The following is a 21,435-nucleotide window of genomic DNA, read 5'->3' on the forward strand; positions in this document are numbered from 1 at the left end:
AAGCTGTTGCAGCAGGCTTTTAGAGATAGTCCCGCAGTAAGAAAAAAAAAGAATAAATTACTGCTATTATTTCACTGATGACTCAGCAGAATGTTCATTCATGATTCTTCATATCTATCACAGTTGCTCAGCATTGCTTTGGATGGAGATAACTGACAGGCTTAACAAAGGTCTGGCCACTGGAATTTTTTTGGCCAAAACTTTCTCAAAGGAAGCCTAAAATTTTCAGACTTTTAAAATATGTCTTCTACTGAATGTGCAATCGAACGTGTTCTGGGTTAACAAGTGTCTTGATTTATACTACAAAATTTTCATAAATAAGATGCTTCTTTACTAGCTGCTGTAAAAATGGACAAATGGAGGTAATTAACTGTACAGTTCCAGAAGCAAGCACATGTAGGTGACTTGCACTGGATCAACTCTCACATTGGTCTTCCTCAAGTGATAATAATCACACTTTTAAATACTTGGTGTGTGGCAATTCCAAGCCTTCTCAGGACACATCGTATGTGTTCCAGTTCTGCATTTAGCAGTATTCCTGAACTGTTTTATTGTCTTGCAATGTACTCTGAAATATCTCAGAAATAGAATAGGGAAAGAGTATAAGGAGAGAATGGAGTTTCACCCATGCAAAGCCACTGCTGGTTGTTGATGAAGCATATTCATTTGTGATAGCATTTACCCCCTTGCATAGACTTGTAGACTTGAGGGCCTTAACTCAGCAATCTCCTGCTAAAAGCTTCTCACACTTAAAGGTATATTTATGGGGGAAGCTGTGACAATGTTGGGTTATAACCAGAATCACATTTCTGTCAAGGAAAGCTCTAAGTCCAATCAGAAAAAAACTGCTGCTACTTCCAGGGTGGAGTCTTGTGACTAAATTGTTTCCTCTGCCTAAGTAACCTGTCCAAAGCTGGTGTGGTTTTTCGATTCTATTGTACAAACTCTGTGTAGGGTAACTATTTGCTTAAAGGCTGACGTGCTTATAATTAAAGTCTGATTGTTTGGTAGATCTATAACTTTTAGCACAAGAAGACTATGCTGAAGCTAAAATTCTCAAGCTCAAATCAGCCTATTGATTTAGCAGTGAAGTTTAATGAATTAAACACCTTACTTATCCTGATGAGTTTCCTTCTCTCGATCTGTTAGCCACCATAATGTTGTCCTGCTAGATAGTATTTCTTTATAGTCATTCTTGATGGTATTTTTTAATATGGCTTCCAGACCAGCCATTAGTACTGTTTCATAGTTAGTTATCTGTAGCTTTTTGTTATTCAGAAGTCAAGCAACAGCAAAGTCCAGGTCTTATTTTCCATGTATCCAGATAATGAGAATGTCTGTTTGTTTATAGCTGTGTCAAATACTCCCTTGGGATCTTTGATATGAAGATACAGCTGTAAGTTTGCGCAGGCAGTTGAATGGGTTTTGCAAGCCAGTTGCATTGATAAGATTTAGATTTTAATAATGATCATAGGAGTACACACATCAGTAACTGGCCGATGTGGGAACTTGGACTACTAGTCTCAAGATTTGCATTAACTGTATCTTTTTTTTTTTTTTTTTTTTAGTTTGTTTTTTTTTTAGTTTTGTTTTCGTCACTGCTTGGAAGAAGTAAAGCTAGAAATCCTGGCTAGTAATCTGAATCAAATTGCCTTCCATCATCTGTTATTTGTAAACCAAATGTATGTGTCTATGCATGAGGTACTTTAAGGCAACTTGGTATCTTATTGACTGACAAGCTGGGGAGACCTTCAAAGTGACAAATAGTGTGATTGTCTTCTTGGGAGTTCTTTGAAAATGAATTTGTATTTTCACTGCCTGTGTGGAGTCTTTCTTCCTCCAGCCTTCACTGAAGAATTTTTCCCAGTTTTGCAGATATGGCAGATCAAGTTTTGCTACTCTGCTTTGACTTGCCAACTATTTTATATGTCCAATTTTGTTGGGTTGTTAGGCAGTAGGAGTTTTTAGCTAATTAATAGATTTTAGTCTATTAATTTAAAACCTGGGATTTTCACACCTAAACTGAGCTACAGCTAAGGTCAAATTGTTCATTTTCATTTATTTTATGGAAATCAGGTTCTGGGGCAGGTCTAGAATTTTCAAGAACTCCTCAGAAAACCTCTCGTAATAAAGCATGGACATAACTTTCCAATCCAAATCAAAGATTGCAGTGTCTGTTGTTTGAAACATCCTTGTTGGAGATCAGTCTGATGGGACCAGATCAAATTAAGGATTGATGGGTAGACGTTATAAAATTTCCATTTGGGCACCTGGTTTTCATGGAGCAGATTTCAAAACTCCCTGTATCATCCAGGAGAAAACTTGGGTTGCTATTCTGAGGTGGCCATGGGGAACACTGCCTATTCCTGTTCTCATAGAGCTCTGCTAAGCTCAGGCATGTCTGATGAGTAATGTCAGGAAGAAAACCACAGATCTTTCATAGATACAGGCATCTGTAATTTCTTCTCTAAATACTGATGTTTTGCTGCTGCTATCATAACTTTATGGTACAGCATGGTGAAAGTCCTTTCCCAGAGAAAGGTAGATCTGAGTTCAATTACCACTTCAGCATGCTGGGATTTAACCCTGCATCTCCTGCTTCATTAGGATAGTGCCATAGCTACACAGCTTTGACATAACATTGTTTTCTAAGCCCTCCCTATTTCTTTCAGGTTTAGTGTTTCTTTTTCTTCTGTTTCTGGTCCATTTCGTTGTTCAATCTGGAATTTTGCATTATACTTCTTGTTTGCTTGTTTTCAGTTCTGTAGTATGTGTTTATATTTTTATTTCTTTGCCAGTTTAATGTTTAAAATCAATGCTTATGATCTTTTTTCACTGTGGCATTGCAATGCTATAGATGGTGCTGTATTTGTGTCCATGAAGCTGTACAGGTGATCCGAGTCTTTAACACAGAGGTAGTGAGTTTGATTTTCTTTTTCCCTACTTTCTGGTGACACATTTCTTTGCATATGTGCTTCTGAAGAATGAAGGTTTTTGCAAGAGGAAGTCCCCCAGAAAATTACTCGATGAACCTTTCTTCATTTCATTATCCTCAGCCCAGGCACCCTTGTTGCTCTTCCAGTTCCTTCATTACGGCACGCTGTTTTAGTGTTAGCTGTTGCAGGAATCCATTCATGCTGGGTTGTTCTGCCAAACACACTTGAAGAGTCAATTGGAGAACTCTTTGCCCCTACAGACCTGTCTGAACTAAAGTCTGTGACTGAGATCTTTACAAATCTGGTACAGATGATGCTTTGGTAGGTGGAGTCTTAGCTTTACTACATGCTTGGATGACGAACACCACGACTTTCTTAGAGCTTTGAACAGAATATACATATCTTCAGTTCTACCCAATAAATACCACTGATTTATGAAGACCCGTCCAACGCATCTGAAATGCATTCTGTGCTTCAATAGCCTAGTAAAATTAAAGTATCACTGCAAGGACATGGGACTGGTAGGTTGTTTTGTTATTTCTGTACTCTGTAGCATAGAATCTTCAACATATGAACATGTTCAGCACCAACCAGTAATTAGCATCAGTCCAAAGCAATTTCTGTATATTGTCCATCTTATTTGATTGCTCTCTTTGGGATTGGGAGTCATTTCTTTAGCTGCATGAAGGTTAGTCTTTTTACTTGTGTAGTTAATAACAGACACAGGGCTTTGTCGCATTAAAATGTGAGCCCAAACCATGACACACTGTCATCAGCCACGGAAGAAATGCAAAGCCATAGGGTGATTCTGCAAATAAAGCAGAATAAAAGGGGTTGCTGTGAAATGTGTATCAGGGAAACTTCTGTACATGTTAATTTTGCTTACTATGAATTTTAAATATTTCAAGGAAAAGCACCATTGGCCTGTGTTTTCTATGCCCTCATGGCCTTTACGTGTAACCTCGACATCAAGATATTGAGGAAGGTCGTTCCCACTGGCTGGCAATCACCTTCAGAACATGAAGCAACACCCTTAAGTACATAGGAGACAGGAAAACACTATTGCTCGGATACCAGAATCTTAACCTGCATAAATGAGGACAGGATCTGACACAAGTCACGTCCTACTCACCGCTTTTGTAGGATTTTGTATGGTACCTGGCATACAAAAGATATACACAGAAAACCTGTGTTATAAAGTAGATGCTAAGAATGAAATGTTTCTTCCAGATGCATGGATAGGGAAGTTGAACTTCTCTCTCAAAACTAGCAGGAAGAGATTTGCAGCTTGGATAAATAGTTATCATTAATACTTTCCCCGATAGTGTCTGCCCTGTGCTGAAGTTCTTTGTTGGCTTTGTCCGAAGCAACAGTTCCTCAGGAATTTCTTCAGGCACAGGAACGGCTGTAGCCTGTTCTGCAGAGGGGTGAATCCTTTCAGAAAGTGTTAAGAAGAAAACCCCATAGAGGATCCTTGGAGATGTTTCAAAACCTTGAATTAGTTAAGGTAGTTACTTCATGCTCTATTTTCAGCAGTGAAACTGGAATATAAATTTGTAATTCCATCCTAAACCCCCACTTCTTCCCTCCCTCCGTCCTACTCATTCCTTCCTGTGACCACAGTGTGTTTTATTATCCTTCAGCTTCCCCTGTGGCTTGAGAGGTTTGTGCTGTAAACATGTTGACTGAATCTGCGTTCTTTTGTTTGTTTTTAGCTTGATGCAGCACTTGAGAGGCTAGTGATGTGTGTAAACAGGGTTGATGAAGCAGATACAGAGGCGGAGGATGACTCTTTAGGTGGCTTCTCTGCTGAAGGAAGTATATAGTTCTGCACAGACACTTGTTTGATCTGTTTGTTCCACTTGCTAGAAAAGATGGACCAGCTGCTGGAGATCATTGGTGCATTGAGGTCACATGAACTACAGAAATTATTCTGAGTTAGCTTGGTGTGTATGAATTATCTTGATCTATGTTCTCCCCTCTGATCATCAACTGGAGCTTTACAATGAAAGACTGCTCCAACAAAGTTTTTGGCAGTGGATAGCCGCTGGAAAAATGAAGCTAGCTAATGATTACCTGTCCCTGAGGGGTTGTACATCCTTATCAGTTGTCTTAAGCGTGATAAAGGGGTCATCAGCCACGGTACCTTTCTGATTAACTTATCTAATTCCACTGTCACTCGCTACTGCTTTTGGATTTCAAAAGGGGTGAGGACAGCAGATTCAGACCCAAGGTCACTTAAGCCACAAAAAGCAGGAATAAGAGTGATCGTACTTCCATGGGTTCTCCTGGTCATCGATGTGTTTGCGCTGGAAATAGAAGCCATCTCTTATCTGTATCTGACAGGGAAGGACACCAGTGTTCTGCTGCTCAAAGTGCTCCATGTGTTTATCTTACATGGAATTGATTAAACAGCTCAATCATCATAACAGGTTCCCAAAACATGCTCTTGTTGAAAACAAACATAAGATTGCTGCTTGATAAGAGATACCATTAAGATACTAATGAAGTCATTAGTCCACAGAGTAAATCTTTAGAGGCTAAAGTATTTTTTGGCAAGGAGCGTGAAATATAAAATGCCCCTTATTAGTTACATAATCTTTTTTTATATATATATATATATATGTCTAATTTGTTACCATTTTCTGAGACTAGGACCTCTGTCCCTCACGTTACAATTATGAGGTTTTCAGTGGATAATATCAGTTTATTAGAGGAAAATATATCATACTGAATCCAGCAGCTTGAGGAAGGTGAGGCTGCTGCTGCACCTCCATATCCAACCACTATGAAGGCTGCAAAGGTATTCCCAGCAGCACACGCACACCGTTAGGTATATACCTGGCAAGCTGCACAGATTGCTGACAGACAGCACTGACAGCCTTATCCTCTTCTGCTTCTCTGCTCGAGCAGGATGGAAGTCCACTAGTGAGAATATATGTACGTATATCTACATAACTGGAGATACACAGAGACACACATATGTATGTATGGACAAGGTGGATCCCTCCAGCAACTGGGCTCAGACACTAAGTCTCCTGCTAGCTAGCTCCTGCGACCCAGTGTCCCCAGTTGCTGGCAGCTGGGCATATGAGTTCTCAAGGCCCCACTCCAGTTGCTGGTACAGGCCATCACACATGCACACACATGGCTAGTCAGGACTTCCCAGGTCCAATAGATGACCCTCCCGTATCTCTGGACTGGTGGAGATGAGTCTTTGATGGTCTGATGGCTCCTGTGATGGACTTGAAAGTAGCCCAGCAGAGTATTATCCAGGTTCTCTGTCCTGCCATTGTCTCTCAGAGCAACTCAGTGGGTGTGCAGAGAAACTTTTGTCACACAATCCGACACAGTTTATGTAGCCATCTTGCCTTTCTGTGTGGAGTAGAGACAAAATTTTGCCTATCTAAAAGCTGTATAGGAATTGAAGGTCCTGATTTTTTAATTATTTTTTTTTTTGTAAACATTCACCAGAATAACTCCTTGAGTCCACTTCTTGGCTTAGGACCCACAGAAGGAAAATTGTGTTTGCTTTACAAGTTATTTCTAAATTTGTGAAGCTTTGCATGAAGGCTACAGTTCTAAACTATTAGTGGATTCAGTTATTCACTCTATTCATTAGTGGATTTAGTGGGTGTAATGGAGAAGGAAAGAGGGAAAGAGAATAAGCAAAGTCCAATAAAACTAGGAGAACACATTCCTATGACCCCACCCAGTCATTTTATACCTTTGTACTTGTTTAAAGAAAATTTTATTCTGACTTGGTATAATTCTATAATCACTCAAGGTGATAAGTGGAAGGGGATAGGGCGCTGAGGAATGAGGCCAGGGAGGAAAGAGGTAAATGAGAGAAGGTGTGGTTCCTAAAAATGTCTCTGGTTTTGTGCCTAGCCTCTTTAGACAGTAGGAACAGACCTTGCAATAACTGGTTTTCAGTGTACATTTGGGAGAATATATTTTACATAGAGTGGCAGTATTTCCACCAGCCTTTTGGCTGATAGTAATCATCTGTATTTCTAAGCTTGAAGATACAAAATACTTCATCGACTTTGCAGTTCATGATCAAACCTGGGATTTTCCAGCACAGATGTGTTTTTCTACTATAATGCTATAGTAGTACTGTCCACTCATGCTTTTCCACTATTTAAAGCAACTCTGTGCTTTGCAGCCAGAAGGGTTTTCTGCTATTTTAAAACAGGCAAGTCAATAGATCTGCCACTGACTCTCCCCGTTGCATTAGGTAATTCAGATACATTCAGGTTAGATACACAACGTTAGGAGCAAAAGTGCCTCATTTTGTAATTATAAGCCTATTAAAACTGCAGTAGTTAGACAGTACACTATTCTTTATGTTTCCAGCTTTTTCTTTTTCTGTTTTTGTCCCTATAGGGGAACAAAGGCCCTACAAGTCCTTACAGGGCTGCTAAGGAGCAGCAGCCAAGTCACTGTCCTTACAAATGTTATGGCTGCATTCTAATTCGTGTGGACTGGATAGAAAAATTGCCCTCTGCAAGAATCAGTGTAGGTGGCTTGACAGCCGTGCTTTATTGTTTAAGACTGGGAGGAGAAAGTACTTAATTATTGGTGATAATGTTATAAATTGATGTTTGCTTCACGTTTTTGGTTTTTTTTTTTAACACCTTCAATTTGATAATAGCAGTAAAGACATAAGAACAGGCCTTTATCGGTTACATAAAGAATCGCCAGCTCGTAAGTCTTTTAGCTACTTCGGCTCAACCCTTATCTGGCTGATAAGATTAATGGCAGTGTTTCTTAATAGCTTTTTAATTTTATTCTTGCTGTTAAGTTCAAAGGTTTTTCGAGAGCACTATTCCCCTATCAATTGAGATTCAGATGCCCAGAGATTGCCTTTCTCTTCCTTTGGGTAAAGACAAGTAAGTTTTGTCTTTATGAAAATGATAGTACCTACTTTTGCAAAGCTGAATTTCCAAGCCTTCTATATGTCTCTTGGCAATTTGTCATAACCTTATTCAGCAAATCCTTGGAGAGACATTTCAACCAGTCACAAAATGCTGCTATTTTGCTACTTTGTTGACAATGCTTACCCTTTGTTGTAAACACAAGCATCTCACTCTTTGCTCTGTGTGTGCTTTTGCAAAAGAGATGGATGATATTAAAGACTTTTATCTTTATTGTATTATCTACAATTTAGTATTCAAAATGGTCATCAGAGAACATGTTTATGTAGGGCTGTTAAGATGAAGTTGATGACATGACATGGAATACAGAAAATGATGCATCTGGCTATAGTTTTGGTGTAGATTTAGGACCTCTTTTAACAGCATGTGATTTGTTCTCTACATTATAGTATCCACTGTGAACCATAGCTAAACACAAGATCCTATCGTATCCTCCAGCAAGTTTACTTCTGTATTAGATGGTTCTCATGATTCATTATATTATAATATATTCTCATATATATTCTCTATTTGTATTCTCATATAACTTCCTTGTTCAAACAGATTCAGAATTGCTCCATTTACAGTTTAAAAACCTTCAGACTGAGTGATGGTGAAACTTGGGTTGTGACCTCTGGTAGTATTTCAAACTAGCGCTTGTCATCATCTGGATTACTGATTTACAGTTGAGCCCTATTCAGTTAGTCAAATGCATCTATATCATTTATTTCACCATGACAAACAGAGGCAGGACTGAATTTCTGTTTGTTCTGTGCATGCTCACAGTACCTGGAAGAGCCTGGGCATGTGTGCAGAAATGAGAAAGACACTGGAGATCTTAAGACCTCTCCATGTCTGGATTTAACATTACAAACTTGTGTGCCTCTTCCAAATATTAATCATTCTACTTGAAGCTTAACAAAGTCGAATATGGAAAGTATGTATCCCAATCAAGACCTGAATTGTTTGGGGTTGGCAGGGGCCTGTGTCTTTTGGAAGAGGAATAAGGGGTGCATGTTTTTAAAACCTTAGAGATGTTTTGATATTATATTCTCACTTTATTGGAACAGTTTGGCCAAAACCAAGCCTCTGAACTCATTTGGTTTGTGCCTTTTGCACTCAGCTGTAGGTTTTGTTTGTTCTGATTTGTTTGAATGGGTTTTCTGTTTAAGATTGATTAAAATTGCTTCTTAATTTGTAAATTAGGCTGATGTTGCCAGAACACACCAATTAATTATCAGAAAAGATACATCCTATGTGAATAATGTCATAAGGGATCATTATGAATTCACAGAATTGTATTTCAGTTTGTGCCTCTCTGCTGCATCAGGTCTTTATACCCATTGATACAATTTCCCTGCAACGTTCCCCACTCCAAGCTGAACAACCCCAACTTTTTCAGCCACTCCTCATATGTCAAGTGCTCCACTTTTTTATCATCTTTGTGGCCCTTTGCTAGATGCTGTCAGGATGCCCATGCCTTTCTTGCACTGGGGAACCCACAACTGGACACAGCACTCTACAGGTGCCTCGCCACTGCTGCGGAGAGGGGAAGGGTCACCTCCCCCAACCTGCTGGCTATGTTCTGCGTAATCCAGCCTAGGATGGATTCTGGCCTTCTTTGCCAGAAAGACACATTGCTGGGTTATGTTCAAATTTTTTGTCCATCAGGACCCACAGGTCTTTTTCTGCACATCACCTTTCCACTGATTGAATCCCCAGCATTTACTGTTGCATGGAGCTATTTCTTCCAGGAAGAGTGCAGGACTTTGTGCTTCCTTATGTTGAACTTCATGAGGTTCTTGTCTGCTCATATTTCCAGCCCGTCAAGGTACTTCTGAATGACAGCATAACCATCTGGTGCATTAACCACTCTCTTCAGTTTTGTGTCATCTCTAAGCTTGTTAAAGGTGCGATCTGTCCTATCATCAGGGTCATTAATGCATATATTAAATGATATTAGCCCAATGTATCAACATTTGGGGTACTGCAGTAGTGACTGACCTCCAGCTGGACTTCATGCTGCTAATCACAACGCTTTGAGCCTGGCAATTCAGCCAGTTTTCTGTCCACCTCACTGTTTAGCTAACACATACATCAGCTTGCCTTTGAGGATGCTATGGGAGACAAAGCCTTGAAAAAAACAAATAAAGAATATCACTGACGTTCCCTTTTCCACAAAACCAGCCATCTTATCATCCAACACTATCAAGTTGGTGATTTTTTCCTTCATAAATCCATGCTGACTACTCTCAATCACCTTGTCTTTAACATGTTTGAAAATTATTTCCAGGGTTACTTGTTCTATCACCTTCCCAAATATCATGGTGAGGCTGGCCAGCCTGCAGTTTCCTAAGTCCTTCTTCTTACCCATCCCGAAAGTGGGAGTGACATAGACTTTCTTCCAGTTGTTAGGAAACTCCCCAGTTGCCATGACCTTCAAAGATAATTGAGAGTGGCCTTGCAATGACACTGGCCAGCTCTGTCAGCCCTTGTGGGCATGTCCTATCAGGTCCCATGGACTTGTGTACATTCACTCTGTTTAAATGTTCATTTACCTTTTCCACTGATTTACGTTTTTCTTGCTCCAGACTTTCCCACTGGTCTCAGCATCTGGAATTGCTGAAGCCTGATCTTACTGATAAAGACTGAGGCAAAGGTCATTTTTCACCATGTCGTTTGTCACCTTCTTGGTAGAGGGCCCACATTTTCTGTGATCTTCCTCTTGCTGCTGATATAGCTGTAGAAGCCCCTCTCATTGCCATTGATGTCCTTCTCCATGATGTCCTTCAGCTGCAGGTGGACTTTGACTTTCCTAACCCAGCCCCTGCAGGCTCAGTGTGCCTCTGTATTCTTCCCGTGTCATCTGTCCTTGCTGGCACCTCTTATATGCTTCTTTTTCACCTATGAGTTTTATCAGGAGCTCCTTGTTCATCTATATAGGCCTCCTACCACTCTTGCTTGAATTCCTGTTACTTGGGGTGGATCATTCTTGAGTCTGGAGGGGCTAATCCTTGAAAAGCAGCCTAGACCCTTCTTCTCTTCAGGACCAAATCCTGTGAGATTCTTCTAAGCAGGTCCCTGAACAGGCCAAAGTCAGCTGTCCTGAAGTCTGGGGTTGTAAGCCTGCTGTATGTCTTGTTTCTCTCAGGATCCTGAACTCCACCATCTCACGGTCACTGCAGCTGAGGTTGTCCCCAGGCTTCATACTCCTGACCAGTTCTTCCTTGTTTCTAAGTAACAGGTCCAGCAGAGCATGTCTTCTCGTTAGCTCCTCCATCACCTGTGGCAGGAAGCTATCATCAGTGCACCTCAGAAGGCTCCTGGATTGCTTGTGCCCTGCTGCATTGCCCTTCCAGCAGACATGAGGGCAGTTAAAATTTCAGTTTTGCTGGCCAGAAGTTAATACACTAAGATTCATGGGTAGCTCACTCTCTGTAAAAGGGCAAGATGTGAAGTAGGAAGTGGGATTTGTGGGTAGGTAGACATTGACGTGGAAAAAAAGTGCTGCAGATGTTAGTGGCCAAACATACATCTTAGTATGGACGGCATTGCTGTAAATATGAAATAAGATACATGTAATAATGTGGAGGTGAGAGGAAAAAAACCCCAACAAACCAAACGGAGGGCTGCTCAGATGGGAACTGCTGGTAGAACAATCCTATTCTAATATTGACTGGCTCAAAATCTACAGGCAGGGGGGAAATCATAATGCTGAGAGTTACAATATGCTGAATGAGGAAATAGTTCACAAAATGTCTTTCAGACTTTTCAGTGAATTGAAACTATGGAAAGAAGTAAAAGAATCTTAAAAGGTGTTTCAGGAGTACAAAAGCAACAAGCTCGCTCTGATAATACCTTTGTTTGTAAGAGCGGTATCATATCAAATTTTAGGTACCTTATTTCACATGATAAAGCTGAAGTACATCTTGAATGTGCTATAAAGAGAAAATTATAATTTTGGTAAAAATAGCCTTTTGTGACTGACCATGTAAAGGAAATTGCTTACGAAAGAACGAGAACTGAAGAGATGCTGGGTCATGTCTGTCCTGGAAGGCAGAGGATAGCAAGCCCTGGGTGGAAAATTCCAGCACCTTTGTCAAACTGAAGGCTTAGGAAGCAATATTGGTATTTTGCTGGCAGGCAGACTGTATTTGCTGAGTCAGGGTATGGGGCCAGCTGTGGTTAGGTTTGTCTTGAGTGCTTAGGTAGCGATTTGTTTAATTTGTGCGTGGTGACCCTTTTCTCAGAAAATATTGATGTACAGCTGAAAACTAAACACCTCTGGGTTAGCTGCCTTGGTTGAAGGCAAACACATGCTTAAGTGACTTGCTGGACCGGAGCCCAAGGGCCTTGTTCACAATTACGGCTCCGTTTCCCGTTGTGCTCACGTTCTGTCATCAAATGTAGTGCCAGCCAACATCTCCGCTCAGCGATGCAGCTCTCGTTTGGCTCGGAATCTGGAGTTGTGTTTCTTGCCCCACGTTTCTGGAAGCAGCCAACACAGGGCAAAGAAATTAACAGAATATCTCCTGAACATATTAAGATATTTATGGTACTGAATCAGACAGACAAATAGATGTTTACAAACCTTCTGGCTAGTTTTAAAATTGTGTACGTCTCCTGACTCCTGTTTTAGCGGTAAGTGTCACATCTATTGAAAGAATAACTTTTTGAAAGTAGTGAATTGTGCATCCTTGAGATGCTTTCTGGGAAAAGAAGCATGTGAAACAGAGGGAGGAGAAAGCAGGTGGATAGATGCAGGAAGCAACTAGCTCTCTGGAAGAAAGAAGTGACTTTCTCAGTGTTGAAATTGGAGTTCTGTCTTTGGAGATAGACGTGACAGTTTGTGAGTAAGCAGGAAGTAACTCAGCAATAAAGTAATCTCCCTTCAACACTGATGTTTCCTTTAAAAACCAAGGAAGCAAAATCCAGATAAGCATGTATATAACCTTCCAATTTTGTTTCTGCAGTTATTTACAGAGTAACGAATGCAAAAGCTTTCTTTGCCTATGAGAAGCATAGATTAATGGCTTCCATAGAGTAAAGATTGTGAATGTGGTCTATTTACTCCTGCAACTCCTGTTGCAGACTAATTAGTGCTTTTAAACTGCATTCACAGGTATTGCCTCTAGCTTGTCAAAATACATTCTTTCAAAGGAAATGCCAAATCTGAGGTTAAAAAAGTAACCAAACTTATTTTGTTTACAATCAGATTTTTCAGTGGAGACTGTGGGACTGTTATTCCTTGGCTCCTGCTCCGTGATGTCAATTATGGACCATTCTCAAGAACATGAAGCATCTCTTGAGCAAACCCAGAGGTACTGTGTGCAGAGACCAATCTGTAACGAGGAGCTCTTGCAAGGACTGCTGCACAGGCGAGAGAGAACACCTCAGACTTTAAGGCAGAAGATTGCACATTCTTGTCGGTATGGTTTTGTTTCTTATCGTTCTTCTATTGATCAGAAATATTCTAATTCTTAATTGATTCATGCACATAGCTGGTAATCTCTTCAAAGAAACCTAAAAGATAAAAGCACTTGTTTTACTTTGATTGTTCAGCAAGACTGACAAAGCTGCGTATGGGATTTTATATGTTACTATATATCAAGATTACAAAATGTTGGATAAATTAGTTTAATTGCCTTCATCAATGTGCAAAGGAAGAATATGCAGCATAGGAATGTGAAGTATTAGTCAAATCATGTGACATGAATTCTTAAGACCCAGAAAAATATCTGTCCTTTTTACATGGAAATACTTACGGCCACATTTATGCTTCACATGATCCTTTCAGGGAAGAAGAATGGAAATGTGTGACAGCTGTGTAGAAATCTAAATTATTAATCTAATAAGGATTTAATAGAGGCATTTTGTAGCTTTTAAAAAAATACCTTGCAATCTAAGTATCATCTGGTTAGACAGGAAGTGTTTTTAACTGTGCAACTTGTGCTCTGTGGTACCAGAGAATAGTGAAGAAAAACTTATTCTAGTTAAGCTCTCAATGCCTGCATGTTTATCCGTGCTTCATTTGCAGAGTTGATTCAATTTCTTGGTAGAAGCTTGTTCTGCAGGACAACAAATGATTTCTGTCTAAGTGTTCATCTGTAAAATATTCCTGTTCACCTGATTTGACATTTGGAGATTTGTTTTGGTTAATGAAATGACCGTTCTAATGGTAATGGAACCTAATTCCACAAAAAAGTGATCTATCCTGAATAAAAAAAATATGTGGATCAAAATCCTCCTGAACTTCTTGTGCTTCTCTAAACATAGAGAAGTGTGGATGACTCTAGTTCCTTACTTGTAGCAATAAGCTTCTTCACAAGCGATAAGCTTCATCTCAAGCGATGTAATCCCGTGAGAATTCAGAAATGTTAACAAATCTCTGGAGTTCTCTTGCGGTTCCCCTACACAGAAGAGCATTTATATGATCCCTGTGTTATATTTTTTGCCCAAGGTTATACTTTCTTACCACAGTACAATCAAAGTATGATTCATGGCAGTACTGGATAGAGAGATATATTTCCTGGCTCTATTCCTTTGTCATGAGTCAGGGTTTCAAAAGGTTAATAACTGCTAAGAGACACAAGGATTGGTGTTACTGGATTCAGTGCTTTTCTTTTCAGGGCAAAGAAGGGTTATGTTCTCAAATAACCTTAAAGTTAGCCTGTCAGTACCAGTGAGAATAACAAGCATTAGTAAAATATTTTTTCAAAAACCCACAGTAATATAAAATGTTATAATCAAAACAGTATAAAGCACAGAAATAATAAATAAAAATAGGAAAAAGCATCACAACATACTTTTATGAATGAAAACCATTGTCAGAAAGAAATTTGTCCTCAGAGGATTGTTACTAGGAATGATCTCAGCAAAAAGTGTTGTGTGACTGCTCAGTAGTGCGTGGACTTGAACAGTTTCACTTCCCACTGACCTCCAGCCTCACAAGACGGTGATTCTCTTCTCCAGTTCCATAAAGTGTGTGAACAGCAACCAACATGTGATAAAGGGCTAAATTAACTGGAGTCATAGTTGTTTGGGCTTAAACTTTGTCCAGAAATTACTGTCATCAGGGGTCTGAGCCTGCCATAATGGAGCTGTTTCCCTGTATAGGGATGAAAGACTATTTTTTCGACCCATTTTTCCCCTGCTTGTGTCTAACTTTTTTTATTTCTGCTTTGTTTTTTCAGTTGTTCTTCTAAGAAAGCCAAGTCTCATCTTTACAGTTGCATACCAATTTTAAAATGGCTTCCCCGTTACCCAGTGAAGGAATACTTATTAGGAGACATTATCTCAGGTATAAGCACTGGGGTTATGCAGCTTCCTCAAGGTGAGTGTCTCTCTGGATTTATTTATCCTCTTCTGTGCTTTTCCTGTGTGCTTGGATTCCTGAAGAGTGCTCATGAGAATAGGATGTGTATTTCAGTGGGGTGCCTGGAGACCAGCACAGCATTCTGCAGACCAGCCCCTAATGATGATTCCCTTAAAACTGCAAGTCAGTGATATGCAGCAAACCCTGAAAGAAACGTGCCTTTCTGATCAATACGAACACCTCATGATGAAAAAACAACTTTTCACGGTTTCAGGGCATGTCTAAACCTTTCCTGAAGTTACTTTCTGATCTCCTCACCCTTAAAGTTTTAGCAAATTTGCTACAGAGGGTAGCAGTATCTAGTAGCCATAATGTTTCAGGAGAGCAACTGTTGCAAAGTAACCAAACTAAATTCAACTGGAGAGGAACATGCGAGAAATCAGAGATTGATCCCTCTTAAGGCTAAAAGTCACCAGTTTAAGCTGACTTCCCAAACTAGTGGGAAATGATTTACATGGTGGAAATAAGTCAAAAGTGTCTTTTATAACAAGACTGCAAATCTGTGGAATTTCTATTAAATTACTTGGAAGATTCACCCCAAGTGGAGCCTAACCCTGAAGCAGGAGCAGGCTCTGTGGAAGATGAGAAAACCAGTGTTCACTCTTCTGTTCAGCCCTTGGTGACTGGACCAACAGAATCTTTTGTTCATCCTCACACCTTACTATCAGCAGTTTCAGAACTGCTCCGAGGTTAGAAGGGGACAGCATTTTTAAAGCAGTATCATTATAGGGTGTCATCACTGCTCTGGGAATGGCAGCTTCACAACAGCTACCACAGTCCCAGTAGATTTCCCCAGGAGGTCTTGGAGTAGAGAGAATTCTTGAATTTGAGCAGAACCCAGTCCAGTGGAGTCCTCATGATAAGGGTAATGTAATTAAGCATATGCAAGTTCACTTGCATTTTGGTTTATTTCTTATTTCCACCTCTCTCGTTCCCCTTTAGGCTGAGGCAGGTCTGAAGAACAAATCTGTAAATCTGAGAAGCCTAGATTTTAATAGGCGATAACCCATTAAAACAATGGAATATCCTAAATTAGTCTGTGCAATTGACTTCTTTATTTCTGCATCTTCCTGGCTTTGTGCAATTTCTTGTACTTAAGGATATGGTTTTTCTTACACAAATACAGACATCAGCTTATCTTAAACTGATAAGTAAAGTAAGGCAAATCTGTCATGTACTAGACACAAACATTTCCAATTTTATACAGAAACACAGTTTATGTGATGACCAGATAAGGACTTGAAAATTTAAGTGGTCAGCAGTGAACTTTATACTTAATTTTGTGACTTTGTTTTAAACTAAACATTATTCTTTTCTTTGGTGATTGCAGACATGCCCTTGAACTTCCCCTAATCTTTCAGATTCTAAGAAGGCAAAAGTTGAACTTTTATTTTTCTGGAATGGATATAATTATAGCAAGCATGAGTTCAGAGTAGCCTTGGAATCATTCCAGGCAGAACTATGATGACCAGGGTGTTTGAGCTGTGAACTCCTGTCATGTCAATATCTCTTTATTTCCTTGGCACTGACAGCCTTTAAAAATGCCAGTACAAATGAAAATGAAAAGGAATAAAAGGGTATTCAGATCAGGATTTTCACATAGACCCACCCTTCTGCTTTTGAAACCACTGATTTCAGTTTTGGTCCCTTGTACTTTTAAGTTCATCACCGTATTACAGGCCAGGCTGTTATAGTACAGAGTGTTCTTTTGATACTCTGGGAATAAGAGGTGGCCCCGGGGCTGGAGGTTGTATGTAGGGTGAGTTTCAGAAGTACTTAATAAAGAGCTCTTTGCTGCAAGCAAATATAACGACATCATCAGTCCAGTTTTGATAGGAATATGAATTCTTGGTCTGAACTTAGACATTGCTTAGTGCGTGAGCAAGGCTGAGCTATTAAACTGCACAAGAGTGCTTGGGTGACACAGAAGATCCCTTCTTGGTTTTGTTCTTTCATGGTAGCCTGATGCTTTGTATCTCAATTTAAAAATAAAATAACAGGAAGAAGTGTTTTTGGGTATCACTATTTCTCCTTGGTGGGTGAACCTTTGCTTCCTTTTGTAATTTGCTCCATTGCCATGTTACCAGCCCCACCTGTGAATAGGAACGGTGTGGATCATACTTCCACTGCATGGAACCAGACAAAAAGGAACATAACAAAAAGGACTTCGTTTTTGGGAAGAATACCAGACTGTATAAGCTCTATGACTTTACAGATTGTAATCAATGCTTCTCTGTTTATTTTACATTTTGGAGCATATTTGGTGGAAACATGAACTGTTATTTCATCCCACTCATTCTGAGGTGAGGAGGGAAGTGTTTAATCAGTCATAGATTACCATGAAGATCATGTTTGATTAGAAAAAGAGGAGAAAAATCAAATGTGTCCCACTGGTTGTAGGGTTTTGGGTGTCTTTTATTACATTCTTTGACAGATGAAGACAGAAGCAACAAAAAGTGTTGGCTGTTAAGAAGTACTTCCAGCCACAAAGGCAAAGCAATGAATGTAGGGGTGCACAAATGTATGCACAAACACACACACACCTGCAGTGCCTATAATTATACACTTCTGGTTTCCTGACTCAAACCATCAAGGTTCTAGGCACTACCCTACAGTATTATACATATTAAAGAGTATTCCCTACAAGACTTCTTGTTTTTTAAACCTGTGATATGTCGCTACATTTCCTAGGTGATGTCAATTTTAATCAGCTTAAATCCTTTTGCTTCAGGTGGTTTATTTTTGTTGTTTGTCTAACATACGTATTTGTGTCTGTTTTCTAGGTTTAGCCTATGCTTTGCTGGCAGCTGTTCCCCCAGTATTTGGCCTATATTCTTCATTTTATCCTGTCTTTCTATATACGTTTTTTGGAACCTCCAAGCACATATCAATAGGTATATCTGTATGGATAACTGAAAGTCTGTGTGTGTGCACATGTATTTAATAAAGTTGTAAAAAATAAAATTGGAGAAATAGAAAGTGAAGTCGTTTTCCTTAAATTCAAATTTAAGTGAATAGGAGAAACTCGAATATGTTAAACATTAGCAGAATTTGTTATTGTTGATTTATCCATCCTACTTAGGAGGGAATAGAAGAGCATCTTTTACCAGACTAGATCTAGAAATGTGTGCTGTGAACTCCTGAACTGTAATTTCATTGCTGCAGTCAGCTGTCTGTGTGGCCAGGGTGAATCTTTAATTTGCATAACAAAATTGAGCTAGGAGAAAATTATGGTGCTTACTTACTGTAGAGACATATGTTTACCATCTAAATGGTGCTGAGTACTGGACCAGATTTTGGGACTAAAAAATACAATATCTAGGTAGTTTAATTCCACATGTCTCTTAATAAGAAGCAGTCCTAAACAAAAAAAAAAAAGGCACAAGAATTTTGACCGGTTATTTTCCTCTCCCTCTTATTTCAGGTACCTTTGCTGTGATTAGTATGATGGTTGGTGGCGTTGCTGTGAGAGAAGTGCCTGATGAAATGATACCTGTAGGCTCTAACTCTACTAATGTTACCGATTCCCCTGATTTTGATGCTAGGGACACCAAGAGGGTACAGGTAGCTGTGACTCTCGCCTTTCTTTCAGGAATTATCCAGGTAGGTGCTTGCAGTTTGCTGTAAGGGCAAGTTCAGATGCCGCTGCCAGACTGGCAGTTGCAAGGGGTGCTGGGTCATGGTGGATCCCTGTCAATAGACTTGTGCTTCAGCGCTGCATTGTGCAGATCACAGGCTGCTTGATGCCAGCCACGTAACAGAAGTGGGGAGGGATACATTGGAGGCAAGTCTTTGTCTGCCATCTTGGCCTGATGAGGAAAAATGGGACCTCCCTCCTTTCATTTTCTCCTGTTCCATCAGAAAAACTCAACCTGATGGTCTCTAATCTGTCCATAAATGCATAGAAACACCTATGTTTACCCACGTACCACATCCCACCTGCCAGTGGCACGGCAGATGTGGTGCATTGGTGGCTGCTTACTGAACTATGGCTTTAGAAAGGCCAAGTTTGAGTTTGCCTGACCTGGCTTGGGTATCATGGTGAGAGGTGTCCTGTGGCCTGTCTGCTATATAGTGCTGATGTTCAGGCTACAGCAGGAATCACGTGGTTACTATTTCTCTTCTTCATTAGTTGTGTTTAGGTCTCCTTCGATTTGGGTTTGTAGCCATCTATCTAACAGAGCCGCTGGTGCGAGGGTTTACTACTGCTGCTGCGGTTCATGTCTTTACTTCTCAATTAAAGTATCTCCTTGGCATTAAGACCAACCGATACAGTGGACCCCTCTCAGTTGTATATGTGAGTAATTACACTTACTAAACATGTACATTCTGCATTGTCTGGATCTAGTAATTAAGCTTTTTCCTTTTTTTTTTTTATTTTTTAATTATTTTGGCTAAGTAGAATAATGCTTCAATATTTGAAACTGGGGATGAGGTCTTAAGTGCCATAGCAATATATGAGCATCTTAAAGTGTAGCTTGGGTGCAACCTGATAGATTGGCGTGGTCTGAGATGGGCAGATTTTAGGATTCGGCTAAATGCAATTTTGTAATATGAACAGATAATGTTGTCCTCATTAATGGCATTAATTAACAGATAATGTTGCCCATCATGTTCATTGAAGCAAGTCTCTTGTACATCATGGGAAAATGTGCTACTAAAATGGCTCACTGTAGACCAGACTTGTTTGGCAAAGCTAGGAAATGTTCTCAGAACCTTGCCCCGTCTCTGTTTCTTTAATTTCACACACAATTTCTGATGGGAGTATTCTTCATTTCCTGTTTGTAAGCTCTTCTGTAGTGTGGTTGGACACAAAGGGCTGTGTCATCGTAAATGTACCTGTTCCTTAGAGCAGTGGGAAAAACTATTTTGAAACAAGGACACTCAGAGTCAAACATTGGTATTTGTCAAAGACCCTAAGCATTAAAACTGATTGTTCAGAGTGTGTAGAGATCCAGCATTTGCTGTAGCTCATAACCTAGTCTTCCACCTTCTGCCTAACACATAAAGATGCAAGAGGACGGAAGACAAACCACACAGCGTAAAGCTATGGTTTGACTAGTAGGACTTAAACAAAACCAAAAGCTCTTGTTCACTTGAACTTAAAATTGACAGTTGTGCTCTGAAAAATGTATTGTAGATCCCATGCAGCAAATTCATGTTCCCCTTGTTCAAAGGGACATTTCTAATTGAAATCACAACCAAGGCTTTTAACTTTATATGAGCATTATTTTTCTTGCTGTTATGAACAGGCAGAGTTGAAATGCAGCTGAATCTGATCTGCCTGCCAGTCTAGGAAGCCCCAAGTTGTTATCACAAAATCGATGCTCTGATTTTTGCAGACAAGAAATCCTGAGTGGAAGAACAGAGAAGATCTCAGATATGTTAAAAGCTGTTGAGCAGATTGATGGCTCAGCAATAAGGAAGCTTCAGGATCTCGACTACACGGAGGCTACAGAAAATATTTTTGTGGGCATCTTTTTTGTATATTTGTGCAGATAGAACAAACCTTTTGGAAACAAGGCTGCACTGATTAATTCCTATATTTGCTGTTTAGTTCACTAATCCGGAAGTCAGAAATACTAACTGCCAAACAAATAAGATGGAAGGTATACATTCAAGATGTACTGCCAAGACGTCTTGACTGTATAATATCATGATAGTTACTGTAATTTTCCTTCTTTTTAAAGAAGGTATGTACATCTTTCAATGACCTCTCCAGTCATTTATTTTTATTTTTTTTAAATGCAGTAGAAGGAGGAGTAGTATTTGGTAGGGGAATCATTTACCCTCTAGCAACTTGTGTGCTCCAGCAAGCTTTCTTTCCTAACACCATTTTAGTAGCATTTTCAACTACAAGATATTTGGAATAATGGCCAGTTCAGCAATGTTGCAAGTTCACTGTTACTTAATCGTATTGCTATGGTAACCTCAATGGTTGTATCAGCAGCTTTATCGTTTTAGAATGATTTATGCAGCTCTAAGTAGATGTGAGTTGCCAAAGAATATTTGAAGGTATTAGAAGGGGTTAGCACTTACTGCTTTCAGGTGGCTGCCAGTATGAAAAATGTGTGAAAATGTTGAGGGTAAAAGATGTGGTTTAGTTTAGACTTTTTCCCGCATGAGAGTTTTTTCCTCTAAATTTTTGCCCCATTCGAGGAAGGCTGGTGTTGTAAATGAGATACTCTGAACTACTGTGTTTTGT

At 39.7% G+C, this 21,435-nt stretch overlaps 1 protein-coding gene across 4 annotated transcripts in view; it reads left to right on the forward strand.

Annotated features, from left to right (window-relative positions):
* The window catches only part of SLC26A5 (solute carrier family 26 (anion exchanger), member 5), a 37,569-nt gene that overhangs the window by 1,625 nt on the left and 14,509 nt on the right, over positions 1 to 21,435 (forward strand). For 3 of the 4 annotated variants that reach the window (XM_014963781.1, XM_014963780.1, XM_014963784.1), the window contains exons 2-6: positions 13,071 to 13,284; positions 15,049 to 15,188; positions 18,014 to 18,124; positions 18,655 to 18,833; positions 19,363 to 19,527. In XM_014963781.1, the coding sequence (XP_014819267.1) occupies positions 13,121 to 13,284; positions 15,049 to 15,188; positions 18,014 to 18,124; positions 18,655 to 18,833; positions 19,363 to 19,527 (759 nt within the window). In that variant the 5' untranslated portion in view covers positions 13,071 to 13,120. Of the gene's footprint in view, positions 1 to 12,843; positions 12,978 to 13,070; positions 13,285 to 15,048; positions 15,189 to 18,013; positions 18,125 to 18,654; positions 18,834 to 19,362; positions 19,528 to 21,435 lie in introns of those variants that run through there. The other variant, XM_014963782.1, reaches the window with a different exon arrangement.

The sequence above is a fragment of the Calidris pugnax genome, unplaced genomic scaffold, assembly GCF_001431845.1.
Source record: "Calidris pugnax isolate Ruff unplaced genomic scaffold, ASM143184v1 scaffold44, whole genome shotgun sequence".
In the NCBI taxonomy this organism is placed as follows: domain Eukaryota; kingdom Metazoa; phylum Chordata; class Aves; order Charadriiformes; family Scolopacidae; genus Calidris; species Calidris pugnax.